Here is a 21,252-nt window from a genome sequence, read left to right as displayed (position 1 = left end):
TGGAGTATGAGAGGAATCCCTTCTTCACTGGGTGCTTGATGCCGCTGCTATGTGTCGGGGACGTACAGAAGTTGTCGCACCTTCGCAGGGTGGCTGTGAGGATGAAGGGGATACATCCATAAAAGTGCTGTGCATGTTCTTGGCATCAGCATCTATAAGGGAGATAGATGGGAAGCTTTTCTGCCCTAAAATTAAACTCTGGTTAGTCAAGAACTGAGTGGGCTGTTGACACATGTCACCAGTGCTTTGTTAAAGTGTGCTGGTTCGTGAGTGTGGGGCTCTGCTCCAAGCTCCCTGGGCGTCGGGATGCTGAGCCGGGAGCCTTACAGGGATGCCAGCCACAGGGAGGCGTGGCTGTCTCCTTCTCTCCTCCTGCCTGGAAACTCCAGAATTTGGATTCGTTTGCAAATGCAAGCTGAATGTTGAAAACATTTCAGTTGAGTTCTTTTTTCATAGAGGAACTTACACACACATAAATAAAGAATAGCATATAGCCAAGGTGTTTCCCAGCCCTGAGTGGCCAGGGGGCCTCACACACATGCAGACTCTAGGCTGGGAGAGGCGAGGTGAGGGAGCTGTGAAAAGCAGGGGGCTACTTCACAGTGGGGTTCTTGGGGAACCTACCCCCCAAGGGCCTTCAGGAATGGAGCTGCTACGTGGCACCGAGAGACACCCGGATCCCAGAGCTAGGCAGTGTGATGGAAGGGCAGTGAGGGGCCCCATCACGGTAACCACAGCTCTGCACATGGAAGGTCTGGACTTGCAGAATTAGCGGGAATCCAGACTCCAAGCCTGGAAGGCCCTTCTCCCGCTCTCTGCCCACCCCAGGACCAGACGTGTGTCCCTTGAGGCGACTGATCTGTTCTCCCTCTTTGCCTGTCCCCGGTGGGGGGAAGTTCCCGTCACCACCGTTGATAACTCATCTGTCGTACTTTTTTTTGTGGCCCCAAGCACCTAGTAGACACCGTAGGCGTGTGATAAATATCTGCTGGTCAACCAATTCCGTATTGCAGCCACAGATGGAGCGAGGCCTCTGAGCGTCCTGCAAACCACTCACCATTCTAAATTCAGAAGCTTGACGGTTTTGATTATTTGTTCATTAATCCTACTAATGGACGCTAATTACAACGACATTCATGAACGAGATAACCTGATATTTTTCCCTTGTTGAAGATTTTAGGTGGATGATATTTCTATTCACGTCATAGGAATCTTTTATTGGAGAAAGACCATTTCATTTTGATTATGACTGTTTCGAATGATTAGTCATTTTTAAAATAAATCATCCCCCCAGGTGAAATTTATCTCAGGACCCTGGTTGGATAGATAGGCTTCTATGTCATTAAAATTAATTGACGTAGCAAAATCAGCTGGAGTCATTTTTCTGTCCTGTATCTGTGATGAAACTGGAGCCTTCCCTTCTGACACACAGCAGCAAAGGTCTCTGTGTCCTTTGTCACGTACGGAGGGCCTACCTGAAAATCATGCTGAACTGAACTATTACGAAGGGCCTTGTATGACGTGAGTCGTGAGCTCCGTTCGCCGTGTGTACACACTGTGCTGATGTGGTACTCGCTGAGGCTGGTGTGATGGCACAAATGGTCACTCCAAATGTTCACGCCCGATGGAAGTCCACCTACAGAAGGACTCGGTGGGCACAGGGGGTCCAGCCCAGGACGAGGGATCAGGGAACTGTTGGGAGGAGGGGTCTTACAGTAAGAGACATGGGTTGAGGATGAGGTGTGATATGAAATTGAGGGATGTCACCCGTGTCCTCGGGGCTTCTGTTTCCTGACCTGTAAGGCAGGGCGGGTTGTTCTCAGCTCTCCGCTCGGTGACCAGGGTTTGGCGAGATGCTGCCTGCCTGATGTGTGATACACGGGGCTGCCCTGGGCACGAGAGCCTGTGCGTGGTAGCCCTGGCCTCGCTGTCATCACAGTTATGGTGCACTTCAGTTCTCTGAGAAGGAGCCCTGGGGAGGAGGTCACGTCCCCATCCAGTCCTGCACTGGGAGCTACCTCGCGAGGCTGTTCTTGGGGGATCTCCAGGGCCCATGATTTCCAGTCTAGTTGAAAGGAAAGGGGGTTTCTTAGAAACTTGGTGGCTCTTGAATGAAGCTCTCAACTCTCCAATGGCCAAGGATACAGGCCAGGAGGGTGGGTGGTTGGTGCAGGCCAGTAGGGGACACCTGCTGGGCTCGCGAGGGGACCATGAGAGGTTTCGTTTCTCTGAGGCCTCCTGTCAAATTCAGGCTCAGCCTTGAACTCCGCGCAATTTTCCCAAGTTCAACTTCCAGAGCTTTTACTGTTTCAGAGGCCTTTCTTTGAGTTTGCTGGTGACTACTGGATCTGAGTTTGGGGTTGGGGGAAGATGGTATTTCGGTGTCCTCGGCCTTGACATGTCAGATAAACTGTTGGCTTTTTAAGGAAATGGTGCTTCTTGACCACAAGGACACTGTTGGGAGGGAGTGTCACTGCGAGTGTCCTTCCTCTGGTCGGCAGGGTCGAGACCACTTCCTCTGACACAGCCTGGGGACCGCTCCTCTGCATGCAGCTTGTCTCCCAGGATGTGATTCCTGGCCCCACATCAAAGCACTGGATTTCCCAAATTCTGGGGGCATTATTGCCCAGCACCCAAGAGCAGAGGTCCAGTGGAATCTGATTTCAGGCTCAACCTCTTACTGACCATGTGTCTCGTGTGACTCGCTTCAAGGCTGTCTGGAGGATTACATGGACCCTGTATGGAGATCGTCATTGTTGCTCAGATCCCTGTGAATGTGGCCCCACCTCACTGCACCCCCCTGCCCAGGGCAAGCAGTGGCCTTTCTGCCTTTGGCAGAGCTGCCCCGCTCACCCTCTCCCCTTCACAAGCTCGTTCACACAACGCTGTGTCATTAGATCATCATCTGAAGTTGTCCATGACCTCCTGTGTGGAGGCCACTGAAGTACAGAGAGGACACAGAGCCAGCCCAAAGTCACCAGCTAGGCAGGTCGCCCAGCCTTGCACAGCGCAGGAGGCGGGGCTCAGGCTTGGGGAGCTTACGCTCGGCGTCTTCCTCCCTCCCTCAGACTGGGATTACAGGACAGACCGCCAGCCGGCTCTGCATGAGGTGGGTGAGGGCCCTGGGCACACGCAGTGTGTGCCAACACACTAGCCCCTCTCTGCCTCCTGCCTCTGACATCTCATTCACACCAATGCTGGGACTAGAAAGATTGTCAGAGCGGATGGAATCTGTACATTTTAAGATGATTCCTTGAGTTGTAAAGAAACAAAATAATTTTCCTGGAGAATGATGCACGTACTGCCTTCCAGTGGAAGAGGAGGGCTGACCTTTATAGGTAGACACGCAGAATGCCAGTTAAACATTACACTTCTGTGGCAGTATATTGTTCCAGAATGGGGCGCTGCATATTTGGGATATAATGCTGTTTTTGTTTTCACATGAATACTGCAGTGTTCTTACGTGTGGAGGAGGGATCCGCTACAAGCTCACAGAACTTGTCAGTAGCGGGCACGGGCCCTCGGCAGCGCGTCTCAAGCCTGGAGACATTTTTGTTAATAGTTCAGAGATTTATGAATCTCCCAAAAGCTCACCTTTCCTAATGAACTTTACGTTAAATGGAGACCTTTAGCTTTTCCGTCCAAAGATGGTAACACCTCTGCCAGCGTACGCGGATGTTCCCTGCCACCTCTCGTTGTTTTAAAGCTGGCCTCTTCCCTGTGCGTTTTACATGGATTCTTAGTAATGAGCTAGTTTAGATGGGTCAGGTCGGCCAGTTAGGTGGGGGGAAGTCATTAAACCAAAATATTTGAGGGTTTTTTTGGTCAAAATAAGTGGTTGATTAGCAGAACTTTCAGATATCTGGTTTTCTAGTTTTCAGTCTTTCTTAGAAATAGCTAACAAACTTCTCTGCTCTGGGTACCACTTTCCTGAAAGGGATTGGTGCCATTTTCAGACAGAGTTTTTCTCCTTTTCTTATGATGCTAATGTATTTTCTTAGGCTGTCAGTGACGTCCTCCTCCGAGTGTCTCTGAGGGATGTCCATACAAGTCACTTCCTGGGGACTCTTGGACTAGGACGTCACCTCGAGAAATGGCAAACCTTCTACCCAGCCCCCAAGTCAGGCGGGAGGTCACCTTTTATTTCTACCTTCCCCTTCCTTCCTCCTCATATACCTTCCCCAGGGCTGGTGGGCTCCACTGCCTTGATCTTTAAATAGCCACCTGCCCCTAGCTCCATCCCTACTGCCACTGCCCTCAGATGGACCTCCCCGGACCATCCACATGGCATCTTTGTTGCTCACGGATCCACCGCCCACACTCAGGCTCAGTCCTAACCTTCCTCCTCTCTGCAGCCACCATGGTGACCTTCCTTGCAGAGAGCAGAAAGGGACATCCAGGCCTGCAGATGTCTGAGCTCACTATGGGGTCCTTTATGTGGATTATCTCTTCTTTTAACCCAGCACCATAAGGATTATTGTCTCTGTTTCACAGGTGAGAAAACTAAGGCTCTAAAAGGTTATGTGACTTATTCCGAGGTTAGAGCCAGGATTCAGATTTGCCATTTCCAGAATGTTCCATGCACTGCCTAGCTTCCTTTCCTTTGTCGTGTCATCTGTCTGGGAATCTGCTTCTTGAGAAAGATGCCCTGACTTTAGCCAAACCCGGGTTAGGTGTTGCTGCTTCCATTGTCCATAGCCCCTGGGCTTGCCGCCATCATAGCGCTTACCCCTACATTTCAACTATCTCTTTCTAAGACTGTCTTTTGGACATCTTTTGGGGTGGAAACCTTGAGTTTCCATCCACGTATTTTTTTTAATCTCTCAATCCTCAGGATGTGGCATAGCACTAGCCCACAGTAGTTGCTCAATGCACAGTAATGACTGGGTTAGTGCATTTATTCATTCATTCACTAGTGTTTTCTGAGTTGCTGGTATGTGCACAGAACTGGTTATCTAATAAAGAAGTTCAAGTTAGAGATGACGAGATTTCTATTCAGAAAGCACTGAACTAGCCACAGACTATCTTTGGGTGAGTGTCTGCACTTTGCTTTTGTCATCTGTAAGACATGTTGTGCCTGCGCATATCATGGGGCAGCTGAGATGGTGACAGACGTGGCCTCAAGTCAATCCACCGTCCTGCTCTGTTATGTTGCTCTGAAGGTGCGGGTGGAGAAGACAACACAGACAGATGGAAGGAGCCGCTGAGCAAGGACAGCTTTCCGCTTCAGGAGTAGCAGGAGGGATAAAGGCAGAGGACTCTGCAGGGCTGGACAAGGGTCAGGCTGGGCCGGGGCTGGAGCAGCACCTGGCAGGCTTGGGTGAGATGGGAAGCTGCCTGGGTCAGGGAGCAGCGTAAGGAAAGTGATGACTCACGTGGGGAAGACCAAGGCGGGTCTGGAGGATGATAGCACACGGTGTGGTGTGGGTGAGGGACCTGTAGCAAGTTCCTGCCCTGACGCCAGTGAGCAGAAGCAGGCTGTGGCTTTTATAGGGGCTGTTGAAAGGGGAGTTTGGTGTCAGCAGTAGGAAGCGGACCCTCTGGGTCCCAGGGTGTCCGGGAACCGTGTGTTGGTCACTGGCGGCCTCCCCCGTCCTGAGGCTCTTCCCTGGGAACCTGTAGGCTCTGTTAAGCAGTCCTCAGGGTTGCTTACCAGGCATTCTTATCTAGGCCAGTCTGATCTGCAAAAATCCTGTTTCCTTTATTCGCTAACAATAGTTATGATTTAATGTATTAATAGAATTGGATTTATTAATATCGTGAAGTGGCACATTTTACTTGTCCCTTCACCATTTGTACAGGATTGGTGGTAACTAGCATTTTAATTAACAGCAACAATTGATATTTTTAAATTAAGAAGCATGTTATAAGTTCCCTTCCTTTCTGGGTCCTGAATAATTATTTTATGCCATGGCTCATCCCTTATTTGCCTTGGGGAATGTCGCTTTGCCTGGAGCCTCTGCAGTTCGCTGCTGTTTATAGCCGAGCGTAAGGATGATCACTAACCAAGCCCTTCACACATACAGTTAGCAGCCTGGACACAGTCCTGGGGTCCCCTGGTGACAGGCGGGAACATTTCAAATTGCCACCCTAGAAAATAACACCTACAAACCCTGGTTTACTGTCTGAATATTAGAGAGAAATCATTTTTTCTGAGGTTCACTGAACATTAATTAGACCAAGAAAAATGTCTTTTGAATCGAATTTAGAGTGTTCAGTTTCCATTAGCATCATGCACCCAATAAGCCCATCCTGAGTAACTTTCATAGTCTGAGCCTAGTGGGAAGAGTGAAACAGGCCTTGCTCTCAAGAGATGCACCCCTGACAGTCCTATCCACCCTACACAAGTTAGGAGAAAACAGCATCAGGTAAAGTGTGATCAAGGCTCTGGCACAGGGCATGCAGGCGAGGAAGTTCCTGGGTAAGGACTCCCTCCCACTCTGAGTTGGTTCTCGGCCCCACCATCTCCCCTGCCTCACCCAATTGGTGGAGACATCTAGGTGTGTTCAGGGGTCGTCACTGGGATGCCTTCATACTCTACTGGTGTCATGTTAGAGCTGACCCCTAGTGCCAACCTTGAGGGTAACTCGAGTTTAGAGAATCAGCTGGATGGTGAGAAGGTGCTCAGACTTGTTTAGGCAGCAGCACTTTTGGAATCACAATGTTCTTTGGCCCTCCTTCAGAGCACCATGCGGTTCATTCCTCCGTTCAGCAAGGGGTTGTGCATGCCTCCCCTGGGCCAGGCACTACTCAACGCACATGGGCCATTGCTCTCCAGTTTTATTAGGAAAAACAGCCCTGTGTACGCATTATAAAATTATATCTCCAGGCAGGTGAGTCCACAAAAACAGGCTGAGAACCCAGCTGTGGGCAGCTGGTGCCCAGTTGTCCCATTAATGGTTCGTGTTTCAGTCCTTTTCTTCCAGGTGGTGCCTACCAGCAAACAAGCAGTAGTGGAGAAAAACTAGCAATCGAATTATACCCACTGATTTTCTTTTTCTGCAAACTGGAGAACGATGCTGCTGTGCGATGTTTTTAGGCAGCAAGTCCTGACCCAGCATGAGGAGCCTGGATTTCCCTGGGCGAGGTCCCCATTCCACAGACAGGACCCCGGGGCCCAGGGGGGCGGGGAAGGGAATTGGCCGGCATTGTCTGGGACATGGGTGAGCGTGACTCAGTTTACTACAGTCAAATGGGGTGGGATGGGGGGCACAAGAGCCAGCACCCAGGAAGCAAGAGGTCTGTGGAGCCGGCATTCAGGGTGGGACCTTGTTTCATGAGAAGAGTGTGGCAAAGTGAAGCAAGCTCGGGCACAGGTGTCTAACTAAAAGCACGGGTGAGGAGGGGCGGGCTCCCAGGTGACCCCCTGGTGAAGGGGTGGGCCTCCAAGGAGGTGGCATGGCTGGAGAAACATCACCTGCTGACAAGCCACAGGGCTCTTGGGTTTTCTTGATCTATGAGAAGTTTTCATTCATACACTATTACAGGACAGATAGAACCATCATTTATATAGTGGGCATTACCTATTTTTGACAGTTCCAGTGCATTTCCAACAATAGCCACTTTTTCCCCTCATGGAAGAAAAGGGGATTTTTTGAGGGAAAATGTGAAATCTACACCCCCCCCCCCCCCAGCCCCTAACGTCAGGAGAGTCAGGGGCCCTAGGCAGTTTCCACGGCAGAGGGGAAGCTGGGTCCTCAGGGTCAGAACTGGATGTTGAACCTGGGTGCAGTGAGCCGAGGGCCCAGAGGCCACATCCTGGTGGGGCCAGGCCCACTTAGTCCTCTGGGTTCCACCCATTAAGTGCTGGCTGGTGGGGTGAAGAGTGAGAGGAGGGAAGGGAGAGTCTGAGGGTAAGCTGTGGAACCCACTGACAGCCTTCCTCACGCCTTCGGGGCCTGATAACCTCTAGCAGAGGCTGAGCTGAGTGGGCTGTGGGCACTAGGCCTTGCTCAGAGCCGGGGTGGGTCACGCGATAGGTTGACCTGCGGACCTGCAGAAACATCACAGCCCAGGAGAACTCCACGGCCCAGGAGAGCCCCACAGCCCAGGGGAACCCCACGGCTTAGGTGAACCCCATGGCCCAGGTGAACACCATGGCCCAGGGTAACCCCACAGCTTAGGTGAACCCCACGGCCCGGGAGAACCCCATGGCCCAGGTGAACCCCCCTGGCCCAGGAGAACCCCATGGCACAGGGGAACCCCACAGCTTAGGGGAACCCCACGGCCCAAGAGAACCCCATGGCCCAGGAGAATCCCATGGGCCAGGAGAACCCCACAGCCCAGGGGAACCCCATGGCCCAGGTGAACCCCACGGCCCAGGCAGAGGGCACTTTGTATTCTAAGTACTTTGTGCAGCCAGTGCTGTTCCCTGCGAGCTCTAGGAGGCAAGGAGCCCTGTACCCAGCCCTGGAGTCCCACCGCCCTGCTTGGCGGAGGGATGCCTTTGGCAAGTTGCTTTACCTCTGGGCTCAGTCTTCCCGTCTGCAGAGCAGGTCTAAAGCAGACTCCTGATCGGAGCATTGAGAAGATTCCTGTGAGCGCCTGGCAGGAAGTCTGGCTAAGTCAGCTCTTGGCAGGATACCTGTCCTCAGGGTGGGTGCTGGCGGAGCTGTTCACACCATCCCTTCTCTCAAGCACTAGAGCCTCCACAAAGAAGCTGCTTATGAGGCCAAGGGTTTTGAAAGCTGATGGTGACCAACTGTCACTATCTGAGAAGCATCTGTGCTGGGTGCCAAGAGGTGAGCACGGGAATTAATAGCACCCTAGTTGGGGGCAAGAGGACAAGGCCAGGGAGCCCTCACCTTGCACCTTTTTCATGCCAGGTTTATGCTGGCACCGGGCGGGGGGAGGCACACATGCTTGTTCTAAACCTGCATGATGGCCCTCAGGAGGGGAGCTCAGAGGAGGCCACCCTCCACTCTGGGGCTGGAAGAGCACCCCTGCCCCTCGGAAGGGAGCACGGAGCATCAGAGTCCTGTGTTTCTGCGTTCTATGGTGATGGTAGTGGCATAGACAGACATGGAAGTATGGAAGCCAGTAGCCATTTGTACTTGCAGAGTGGAGTCATCAGGTTTGCTAATTTGCATAGTTTTCTAATCCAAAGAGGGGACCCCCAACCGCGAGTAATTAGAGAGGTGCTATTATGTGTACTTTGGGAGCTGGGGATTGTGCTCCAGAAAACGCTCTCCAGAAGCAGGCAGGGATGCACTTGGGTCTTTGCTGAGCAGCTGCCCATGAATAATTCTTAAAAGTTGCCAAATATTTAGAAGGCCAACTTGGCGGTCACAGATTGACAAAATGGGTCGTTGAGAAAATGAATCTTTTTTTCCAACCTTAGCAACATTGTTTTAAGGATTCCCCCTCCCCCCATTTGAAGGTGGCTTGCTGTGGCGTGGGCCGAGTAAGATTGTGCCAAACTCCTCGTCACTCGCGGAGGTTTCCCTCCCCCAGTGAGTTCAGTGGCTCCTTCCAGCCTTTCTTTCATGCATTAGAAAATACGGAAATTAACAGCTTTGCCGATGCCTGGAAGGTAAACAAGGAGACTGTGAGAGTTGGCAGAGGATGAGGTCAGTGAGCATCTGAGCCCAGATGATTCAGAAGCATTTTGTGCTCTTCCCCGTCCTGTGAATTACCACCTGGAAGCAGAGTGGACTGGTTCCTCGACAGAAGGCCGAGGCAGCCCACTGCCCTTACTGAGGTTTCTTCCTCTGCACTTGGTGTGTGTGATGGGGTCTGTGTTGTTTTCTCACGTGTAGCGTTTTTCCTGTTCTTTGGGCAGTCCGTGTAAGTTAATCATCCTCGTCATCAGGCTTGAGTGTCACTATGACTGAGAGTGAACGACACTTCTTGCTAATCCAAGTGCTCTGACCACGTGGTCAGGACAACTCAGTGTCTTTTGGGGAACACGGGAGCCTAAGAGAATGCTGCCAGGATAGAGGAGCTTCGCTCTGGGGGTTCTGATCACTCCTGATAAGATTCCTTCAAGGCCAGAGGTCAGAGTCCGTGGGATTTAATTGCGTGATTCAGATTTTTATTTGTGTGCCCTTGCTTTATAAAATTTTAACCCATCAGAAAAAGTTCACAGTTTAGATACAGTATACATGTATATACGTATGTAAGTATTTTAAAATAAAATGTAAATGTGCAAACGTTTTTTAAATGCTGCTGCCCATTTAAAAGGACGGTTTGTGGATACACCCTCAGTAACATCCATTCCGCCTGGTCGAATCTTTCTGATGCTTCAGGCCAAGGGTGCATATAAAAGACGTCACACTTTTGTCTGAATTTGGAAAGACTGCCCAGTTCTGTCCATCTCAGAACTTGACAAGTCAGAAATGATTTTAATTTTTCCCTTAAATGGAACAGTTCCAATGGATTGATTCTAAGTGCTGTAGTTTTATTTTCTTCTTTGCACGTTTGGAGGCACAATAATATCACTGGGTGTTTCATATCTTGTGAGTGATCAGGACCAAACCCTGCTGCAGCCCAGCCGCTTCCTGCAGGAGCACCGGTCTGCCTGCCTGCCCTCCTGACCTTGCCTGCCCCTCCCCCCGCCCCAGGGTGGATTTCCCCTTTTCCATGTCCTCACACTGCCTCTTTCCCAGGGTCTGGCAGGGTGTCCTCCTCACCTCTGCTCCCTGGCAGCAGAGTGGCTGCACCCGCCGCAGCATACTCCATGGTCAGGCTGGGCCAGGCCTCTGTGAGCCGAGCCACTGCTACAGACTCAATTCTCCCCAGAGGAAGTATGTGGCCAGCTTGGGCCTTTCCAGCTCTTTCTGGTGCATAGACCACAGTGCAGCTCTTTCTAGAGTTAGAAGGGATTTTAAGGAGTTCTCTGGTATCCCTGTTGCCCTGCACAGAATGTCCTTCGCGAGCCCTCCTGCTGGCAGGCAGGGCTCCAGACACTAGACACGTAAGGAAAGGAAGACTGTCTCTTGAGGAAATACAGCTTCCCTCGGGGGATGGAGACACAGAAAGAAAAAAACCAAGCAAACAAAAGTCAGCCACAACGTAGGCTGGCTTCCCCTGTGTGCCCCGCAAAGCATGGTCTCAGCAGCCCTGGGCTAGCATCCCTTCTGTCCTGCTTCCTTCCTCTGGGAATTGCTGATCAAGGAGCTCACCAAGCCTTGGTCTTCTCATCCTTAAAATGGAACTCCTCTGGCCTCCTAGGATTGGCTGCAGACTGTGAGAGAGGCACCGTAAGCAGCCGCCAAGGCACTCGAAAGGCCCAATCGATCTCATAGCTTCTCTCCTTCCCTTTTCTGGAGGACAGTGCCCTTCCAGGTAAGACCAAGAACCTCTCCAGTTGTGGCACTGTGCTGTGCAAGCTCCTCAAGGACAACCCCTCCTGAGAGGAGCAGGTCATCCACGGGAACCACCCTCTCTCACCCCCAGTTTTGTAATGTGCTTATTTCACCTTTTCGAAGGTTTTGCTCAGTATTACAGTAATCATCTTCCCCAAGGCCTTGGGCCAAATGAGGGCGTTCACTTGATAAAGCTTGACTTTAGAGGATATCCTGGGGTGGCTTGGTTTTTGCTCTAATTCTGTACTTAGAGAAACTGACAGTTGTGGTTTCATGCTAACAAGTGTGAGCCCCAAACCAATACCAATACGTTTTTTGATCTATTTGTGGAGCCCGCTGTTCCATGTAGTGTTGCTTTGTTTAAAAAAGAAATTAGTTCAAAGTTTAATTCAAAATTATTTGTGTTTGACTGGAATTTAGTCAGTCACGCTCATTCATTTACCTACCCAGCCATTGACAGAGTGCCCCCTGGTGCTCCGCCTGACTGGTGTTTTCCTCATGGGTTTTAGTTTGGTTGACTCAGACCTGCAACTCTGCTTCTGCAAAGGATGTGCTTCTGCCTATCACTGGGCTTTATTTTATGTTAAAATGACTCAAAATTACATTGGAAGGTAGCTTTGAACATTTCTATCAATCCTCCTGAAATACTGAGGGTGCCTTCCACTTCTGGCTTCTCCCCATGCTTGGCCCCAGGCAAATACCACAAGGCACTCTTTCCAGCATCTTCCCAAGTTCTTTTGGGGGATTTGAAGGGGTGGACTCTTGTAATAAGTTATTCTTACAGAAAAGTAGTTCCACATACCTCTGATGATCACCTCTTGCCCAACACTCAATGTCGCCCTCCACTTCCTGCTGTTTGCTTTGCGTTGAACTTGGCTCCTCTGCACCGGGACTCTTTGACTATGTCACTCAGATTGATCCTCAGTTGCTTTTTTGTAGAGTCTTTGGAGTTTTCTGTGTAGATAATCATGTCTTATGAGAATAAAGTCTTATTTTTTTCTTTCCCATGTCTTTGTCTTTTTTTCCTTTTTCTTGCCTTATTGCATTGGTTAGGACCGCCAATACCATGTTAAATATGAGTGGTGAGAGTGGACCTCCTTGCCTTGTTCCCAGTATTAGGGGAAAGCATTCAGTCTTCCACTATTAAGAATAACGTTGGCCATAGATTTGCCCAAGTAGATTTAAAATCCCTTAGTATTAGAAGAACTATTTCTTCTGCTTTTTGGGCTTCAAGCCTACATCACAGTTCAAGTTTTTAATTAGTGCAACAATTTATTATAGTTATGTCCTGGGACTGTTGTCTTTGGTTTAGACTGTCTAGCCTGGCCGCAACTAAGATAAGAAATAGTCTATTTTGGTGCAAAACACTGTGTACCGCTTCAGCTATTTAAAAATAGTGGTGATCAGAAGATGATTCCACCTTCTAGCAGTGCAGATGTACGATGACAGCTGAGCATGGTGTCCAGCCATGCAGAGATGCACACTAACAGCTCTAGTGTGAGGCTGCCTTACTGGCCTCTCAGTCAAGAACAAGAGGCTCATGTCTGTTAGCTGAGGAATGGGTCAAGAAGATGTGGCATATCCACATAATGGAGTAATATTTGTCCATAAAAAGGTATGATGTCTTGGCTCATGCTACAACATGGATGAACCTCAAAAACATTATACTAAGTGAAAGCAGCTAGCTGCAAAAGGTCACGTGTTGTAGGATCCCATTTATGTGAAATGTCCAGAATAGGCAAATTCATAGACAGAAAGTAGATTGCCAGTTGCTGGGGTCCAAGGGGTGAGGAGAGGATGGGCTGGGGAGCTAATGAGCTAATAGGCATGGAGTTTCTTTGGGGATGATGAAAATGTTCTAAAATTAGATTATGGTGATGGTGGCAAAACTCTGTGATTCCGATAAAAACCATTGCTAAAAACCATAAAGTACGCTTTAAACAGGTGGACTTTATGGTATGTAAATTATATCTCAATAAGGCTGTTAAAAACAAAAAGAACATGAGAACTAAATTAATGAGAATGAGCAAGCTGGATAATGATTAAGCTGGAAAACTGGGGTGAGGGGGCCACCCCAGCAGGTTTCAAGAGGCTATCTCTGGGAAAGATGGGCTGAGGGGACCACTTCACCGGGAGGGGGCATTGTACGTACAGAAGGAGCCACTGACTGTCGCAGCACCTCGGGGGCTAGATGCCAAACACTTCAGATCTAGGTCAGCCCCACCATCAGCTGACAGGAGAGTTTGGGGCAGGACACTTTTGAAAGCTGGTGATTGCAACGAAAAGAAGTTATTGTCATCTAGATAAGAAGGCCTCAAGAAGACCCCGAACAATGAAGCTAAAATGGGCACATTCAATTAGTGCTGTAGAGAAAGAAGTGGCAACTAATGCCTAGTAACCAGAAAATTAACTTTTTTTTTTTCTTTTTCTTTTTCAGACTATAGCCTTCGTTTTCCCTTGGTGAGTACAAAAACTTTTTAAAAATTATTTCTGGTATGAAGTTAACTGGCTAAAAAAAAAAGTGTGGGACTTTATTAGTGAAGCATTGTCTTCTAGGGAAAGAAGGCCATGTGGTCAGCATGTTATATTTGAATTTTATGCCTTAACTTGCTTGAACAGGCTCCTATCACACTTTTTGTTACATCATTTTTTTCTTTTGCGTCTAAAATCTGGCTCAGCTGTTCAGTGTCCTGAAATGTATTGTTGAGAACACAATTTTCACATTCTTTCCTTTCACCGACTTGTCCTTCCTTTAAAGGGGCCTTGCCTTATCTCGGTGACACACATTCAACGACACTTAGGGAGCACAGTGGCACATAATTGCATTGATGCTAATTGCTTCTTAAGTTGATCTGCTGTGGAGAAAACTTTTGAAAAGGAGCTTTTCTGGATTGCACTTTTGGTACAAAAAAAAACCAGCGTCGTCACCACATAATTTTTTGCCTTTTGGGGTCCAGGCAACCTTCCTTGGCCTTGAGGTCCTCGTACTTAGAAAAAGAAACACCATCTCCTTTTTGTGTTCTACTTAATCAACTTAATGGTGTTAAGTTCCCTAAAGAAATCGAGGGAAGAAAATCGAGGAGTTTTGAAGTAGCTGTAGCATGTGGGTAGACAGTGCATGGTGTGCTGTGGTGTCCATGCTCACCTCTAATGTGTTTTCCAGGATGTGGGCGTCTAGGACGCTGTATTTGTTAAATGCATTATCTTGTTTGAAACACTTGACTCTGCTCTGAATTACTTTAAAGTCAGTGGGTCAATTATTTTGCCTTGGCTGGCCCCCTCTTTTAGGGGATGTGCCCTTTGTGGCACTATTGCCTCTGGGCATAAATGTTTATGGTTATTCCTGATGTGATCAAATGCGTTTTGGGTGCATGGACTGTTTCTCCCTGTCCGAAGGAATGGCAAGTTTAATCAGTGATTGATTTATCAGGATGGAGAATAGGAAAGCTTCCATTTGCTACCTACTAAACCAATTTTGTTGTCCGTGTTCTCCATTGCACTATCATTGGATGTTGTCAGTTCTGAATGGCATGATCTACTTGAGCAGTTGTCAATGGTGGGATCAAAGAGAAGGATCATTATTGGAATACTATTAATGGAATAGAGACTTAATTACAAGAAGTCTGCAATCCATTATTGCCTCAGCATCCTACATGAGAAGTATTGGTTTGTTCATGTTGGTTTGAATGGGTATTAAACATGGTGCTCATCAAAAGCAGTGGATCCCTACCTGTGGAATGAGATATTTGGGGATCAGGCCCCCACAGACTCATGTCCTTCCGAAATACAAGGCACAGATTATGACTTGTTAAAAGTGTCTGACCTTCCCCGTCCTTGACTCTCCGCTCAGCACCGGCCCCCCACACTCAGTCTTGCCATCCACCCACTGTAGGATTTCCTGACCTCTTGGCAAGTTGACCTGCTACGTGGTGTGAGTGGGTGGGCAGCTCTCTCAGGTGAGTGATCCTATGATGTGCTTCCAGGGCTCCCCCCGACACCAGCATCGTCTCAACACCAGCAACAGATTGAGAAGTTTGTACCCCATCCAAAGGTGACTGAGTGTTTGTCCAGGAGTCGACGTCTTACTTCTGTGTCCACCACAGGCACTTGGTAGCCAGAGTAGCTTTGGCAGCATGTTCCTCCACCTGGTTCCATCCTTTGCTTCCATTTCAACAGGAGAGTAAAGTTCTGCTTTAGGAAGCTGTATGTTTTTAGACTAAGAGTGCTTCTGATTTCAGGAATCCTCTTCAGTGTGAGGAAAGGGTGTCTGAAGCGTGACCCTCCCCACGGTGGCTACCTTATCCACTGCCTTTGTTTGGAACCTGCCCCCTGGCATCAGAGTAGAACATCACATTTGTCTTTTAGCCCATGGCATTTTCATTGCTCAACATTTGAGACCTGTTCCAGAACTTTAGGATTTCAACTAATAGAAAGGAATTTATTTCTAATTTGTAAGAATGGAAACTTTGAGTGGGTTAGAGCTAATTAAATAGCTCGCTTTGGACAGGGCAGGAGAGAGTAAACTTCCCGAGGTTGGAGACGGTCCCAGGCCATCGTCCACATGTGGTGGGCTGGGGCAGAGCAGGAGCGTGGTCAGTAGCTACTGAGTGGACACACGACCCTGTGTGAGCCTCCTTTTCTCTCATCTTTCAGTCACTTCCTAGGATTATTGTGATGTTTAAGGGAGATGACCCAAAGTAAGCATTTAATAAAACTGTCATTACTAACATCATCACAAATTTATGGCAACTGTTTCCAACTTTTTAAAGAAAGCATTTAACTGGGTAGTGACATATATGCCGATACTATAATGGATATCAAAAGGAGTTCCCCTTTCTAGCAATAATCCCTGATTTATCATTAAAAAAACCAACACTATGGGGGCTGGCCCCAGTGGCGCAACCGTTAAGTTCTCACGTTCTGCTTTGGCGGCCCAGGGTTTGCTGGTTCCCAGCGTGTGGACCTAGGCACCACTTGGCAAGCCACGCTGTGGCAGGTGTCCCACATATAAAGTAGAGGAAGATGGGCACGGATGTTAGCTCAGGGCCAGTCTTCCTCAGCAAAAAGAGGAGGATTGGCAGCAGATGTTAGCTCAGGGCTAATCTTCCTCAAAAAAAAAAAACCAAAAAACAAAAAACAAAACCAACACTATATTAATATTTCACCTTTAAAAAGAGTCAAATTTTTTCCCCTGTTTAACTGGATTAAGAGGAGTCTTTTTAGCACAGCCACCCAGTCTCATGTTTTTCTTTTTCTTTTTTTGGGGTATTTACAAGTAAACTTGGGAAGCAATACTGTAGTTCTTGTTGATCATCCAGCATGACCAAAGTGCCCTCACCTGGAGCGGGCTTGCAACCCTGTGGCCCTCAGGTGCATAGTATTTCAATAATGCAATGGAGTTTCAGAATTAAGAATTTAAGGAAGGCACATAATTAAGGTTTAAATATTTTCTCAGGCTCTTGGAGGTCTTATACTGTTATACCAAAGGGTAACCACCAGTAAGTAAAATTAAATGATACTGTAGCTTGACTACTTCCCTGTGCTTCTTGGAAATACCAAAGGAATAAAAGAAAACTAAATTAAGTGCTAATATTAAGTAACAGTGAATTTAATTTTAAAACTAACTTAGAATATTCATTCACTAGCCTTGTCCTCTGTAACAATCTAAGCTTCCTCTTTTATCAGTTTCAATATGTGTGGTTTTTCTCTTCCAAGTCACTTTTCTTCCTTGGTGTTGGTTTGAATGGCCGCCGTGGCAGAAAAATAAAGGAATCTGAGGGTTTTTTAAAAATAAAGTACAGGGGCCTAGTCTGTGTTCTGCCAGGACAGGGTGAACCACTCTGAGCGCCCTTTCTTTCCGCCCACCACAGCTGGGGTTACGGTTCTGCTGGTGGAACAGGCCCCCTGTGCCCTGTGCTGGTTTTCTGAATTTGCAGAACCAAATGAGAAGCCTGATGCATGATGTGCACAGCACAGAAGATTTGAAACCTTCTAGGATATTTGATTCCTGTTTCCTTCCTTTGCCCTGTTCTTGGGCTTTTATTAGCATCAGTGGGTTCCACGAGTTTCCTATCTGAGCAAAATGTGTTTCTCCCAATGGTGACGGAGTTAGTCTCCCATAGGCTGAAATTAGAAGCTGACAGTAAATTGGAAGAAGGCCTCTGGACCTGATGGTGACAAACAGACTAATCCCTCATTTATTTCCATTTCCATTTTCCCCCCAGGAAAGTTTCAGCATTCTTCCAAGAAGTACCTCCTAAAAGAGGCTACTAGGTAATCGTTTGTCATAGAGCAAAGGCGTGGACTTTGAGCCGTCACGGTTTCCACCTAGAGGAAATAGGAACACAGCTTTCCTATATAAACTCATGTCTCATCCCCGAACTTCCAGCAGACCCACTTCAGAGCTGGAATTTTTCTAGAAATCCTTTTTCAGCTGACAGGAAAACATGGATTCTCGCAGGCCAGGATGGCTCCCCAGTGGCATCCCCGTAGGAAAAGAGGTAAAGGGGAGCCTTTCTTGTCATTTGGAATTGATGTCATGGTTGCTTGTCGTATAATTCCAAAGGTATTTAAAAATTAGGTTAAAGAATATTATCAGGAAGCATTCATTAAATGAAAATTTGGCAGGCACCTCAGTTAGCTTTGTCCAGCCCTGTGCAGGAAATCTGGGAGTTATGCTTCAGGAAGCCGTTTTAATGCACCACAGCTCAGCCAAGTCGTGCACGGGGATGGCAGAGAGGAGCCGTCTGCTGTGGGCCTGGTGGGTTGTCAGACTGCCAGGAATCCAAGTGGGGTTCACCTTTGAGGAAAACAACCCCCAGCTACTGTTGGGACTCTTCGCTGGCTGGATGACACATCAAAGTCCCACCCATTTTAAGTTGGACATTTCCTCTTTTTATAATCAAACTCACCCTCTTAATTGTCCTTAACAACTAGATTTGTGAAGTGGTGTTTTAGTTAAAAATGGCAGGGTGAGAAGTGCGAGGTGCCTGGGTAGCAGGACAATGCGCTGGTCTTCAAAGAGCTTGTAGTGAGGGTCACGAGGCAGGGCCGACCTGTGTGCAAGGCCTTCCTGTTGGTGCAGATTATCTTGTAGAAGCTGAGGTGTCCTCAGCTGCAGACCCAGGCCCACTGCCTGAGGACGGGCATCATTCACACGGGGGATAGAAGATAAGACATTATAAAGCCCTCTGGGTATGTCCTTAGAGAGATTTCTCAGACCCATTGGGCCACAGAATCAGGAGTGAGTTCTGTTGTCAACTGGAAGGACGTGGACCAACCCCCATTTGTTATGGGAACTCATCCCCAGCCTCAGTCCCATCCACTGGGGGACATCCCCGTGTGAATCGGGACGTTGAGCAACAGGACACTTGATGCATTCTCTTCAAAAATTGCCAATTTGAAGTGACTTTAAAACTGCTTATTATGATGCAGAGTTTGGTGTAAAGTATTTAAAGTGTTGGAAAAGGAAAAATCCCTGTGGAATTGCTGAACAAAAATGTGTCACATAATGGATTTGCCCTTGTTTTGAATAGAAATGAGCACAAGCAAAAACAGAGTTTGGATTCATCTTATTTTATCATAGGGGCTGGTTGAATTCTAACAGCTTTTTAAAAATATGTTGATGGTGTTTAACTGATTTCAAACAACTCTACCGAGATTGATCTGCTGTCAGAAATGGTGCGGATTTTGTGTTCAGGTGCTGTGTATTAAAATATTTTTAAAGCTTTCACGTTACCATGTTGCTGCTGAGAAATTAAGTTTTTAAAAACGTCATGTTGGTGGGAACTGTTATTCGCAGAAACAGGACTTGATCTATTTCCTGTTCTGCCAGATAACTTAAATGCCTTCTGCTGAAAACATGAATCGCATTTATGATAACACACATGCATGTGGAGCACTTTACAGTTTACCAAGCATGCTCAAGTTCATTGTCTCATTTGGGTCTCAGACATACCTGGAGGCAGTCCAAGTGTGCATTCTCACCTCCACCTTAAAGATGAGAAGACAGAGACCCAGGCTGGTTTGCAGAAGTGATTTGCCAGGACAGCGGGAAGGGACACTCAGGTTCCCTACACGGTGCCAGGGTTCCTCTCAAGCCTAGAAGCCAGCCAGCTCTCATTACCACCACCGAGGGTGAGGTGCAGACCTGCCAAAAAGAAAATTAAAGTTTCCCATAGTGAAAAGTCGTATTTTAGAGTTACGCAAGGAATAGAGCACATTCATAAATAAGAACACATCCCGTGGATTCTGCGAACAGTTTGCTGGTAGATAATTATATTTTGGAACAATTTTATGATCACTTGAGTTGATCTTGGCCGGGGTTCCGACCATTTCCGCATGTTATCTGCTGACCAAATCCAGTTTTCTAATCTCTTTTCACACACTTGCCAGGCTTCCTTTCAGCGCAGCCAGTAGTTGCTGCTTTCGCTCACCCCGCGTTTATCAGGTATCTCCCGCAGGCGTGGAGTTGTGCAAGGTCTGAGAAAATGAAGCGGTAGGTCCTAGTTCTGATTTCAGGAAATATGGCCTGTCGGGCCGACATTCGAGTCCTTTCTTTAGCAAGTATGATTGTGTGCTTTGCAAGGGAGCCTGGGAAGGGATTGGACAGAAATAGAGTTCAGTTCTAGAAAGCTGAATGACTTTGACGTGTCCCTTCATGCCCTGAGTCACACCTTCTTTGTCTAAAAAGTAAAAACCGGATGAGATTTTTTTAAAAGTCCCTTCCAGACGTCAAGTTCTCTGATCTAGCGGATGCTTCTCTGGATTTTGACTTAACAACAGAAATCCCTCCAAAGAGGCCACTGCTGCGTATCAGGCATGTCTGGGGCCACTTGCGTTCATCGCCTTCCCTTCTGGGATGAAGTTTGTGCATCGTGATGTAAATGTCTTAGAATCTCCAGTTTGGAAAGAAAGCAGCTGTCTTTGGCCCTTTCTCTTTCCCTTCTCTTATTTGTGTTTGCGCTCCCACTGCCTTCTGAAAGGAGCAGGAACATGTAAAGGAGGGTTTTATTAATGGAAAACAATGTTTTGAAAAGCGATCTTTCTCTTTCCACGATGTTGCTTACATGCAGGAAGTAAACGCTGGGAATCCGTAGACTTTGACTTTAAAACTTAAGCAGAAATATTAATTAATACAACAAAGGTACTTTCCCCGTTGTTCTGAGATCCATTCTGGTGAATGGCTCTGGGGGCTGTGTCATTGTTTATTTTACCTGAATAAGTGATTCACGGGGGAGGCGGGTCACTTGATCTTGTCAGAAACCACGGAAACCCCCAAGGCCACTCTGCTCCCCTCTTCTCCATGAAAGAGAGACTGGAGAGTGTATGTTGCTGAGATGGAGTTACAGATCCTGAAAGCACACAATTGGAGCAAGATCCAATTCAGAGGCATCACTGTTTCCAAGACCTATTTTTGGCTTCCTTCCAACATGAAGCCAACAGCGACATTCTGTTATGCTGTTTCCCGTTGTGGGTGGATTTATTTAATTTTTAATGAGTGATTCACTATCCATAGCTGTGTGTTTTCCTCCTGTTGAGCCGAGGATTAAGTCATGTTTCCTTTAAAAAATTATTTTTGATATACTCTGAGTAATGTGGTACTCAGAGTGTTTGAGACGAGGGGACAGAGCAATATCATCAAGAGAAGGCTTTTAGCCTCCCCCGGGCTCCTGTGAAATGGCAGTGATGACGTCATCCTACCACTGTGGTGTTCTCCCTTAGAGGAGACTGTGTCTCGTTACACATCCAAATACATTTTTCTATAAAAATGTTTTTGAAAGTTGTGTAATTTTCTTAAGCGTCTTTTTTTGTGTTTCAACAAATCCATTCCACTTGAGAAGCCACATGGTAGGTTTCCCTAGTGGAGAGCCTAGTGACGTAATCAGTTTCCACGCAGTGTTTGTCACACTTCCTGTGTCCACTCTGTCTACTCCAGGTGGCCTCT

General features: G+C 47.7%; 1 protein-coding gene across 13 annotated transcripts in view; it reads left to right on the top strand.

Annotated features, from left to right (window-relative positions):
- The window catches only part of PTPRE (protein tyrosine phosphatase receptor type E), a 171,607-nt gene that overhangs the window by 50,739 nt on the left and 99,616 nt on the right, over nucleotides 1-21,252 (top strand). For 11 of the 13 annotated variants that reach the window (XM_070251996.1, XM_023637050.2, XM_070252063.1 and 8 more), the window contains exon 2: nucleotides 13,744-13,766. The exons of the other annotated variants lie outside the window; for them this stretch is intronic. Coding sequence is in view for 2 of the 11 variants with exons in the window: in XM_070251598.1 (XP_070107699.1) it covers nucleotides 13,744-13,766 (23 nt within the window). In the remaining 9 variants the exon portion in view is untranslated. The remainder of the gene's footprint in view (nucleotides 1-13,743; nucleotides 13,767-21,252) is intronic. 13 annotated transcript variants of the gene reach the window in all.

This window comes from Equus caballus, chromosome 1, assembly GCF_041296265.1.
Source record: "Equus caballus isolate H_3958 breed thoroughbred chromosome 1, TB-T2T, whole genome shotgun sequence".
NCBI classification, from domain to species: domain Eukaryota; kingdom Metazoa; phylum Chordata; class Mammalia; order Perissodactyla; family Equidae; genus Equus; species Equus caballus.
This window is presented reverse-complemented; position numbering and strand designations above follow the sequence as displayed.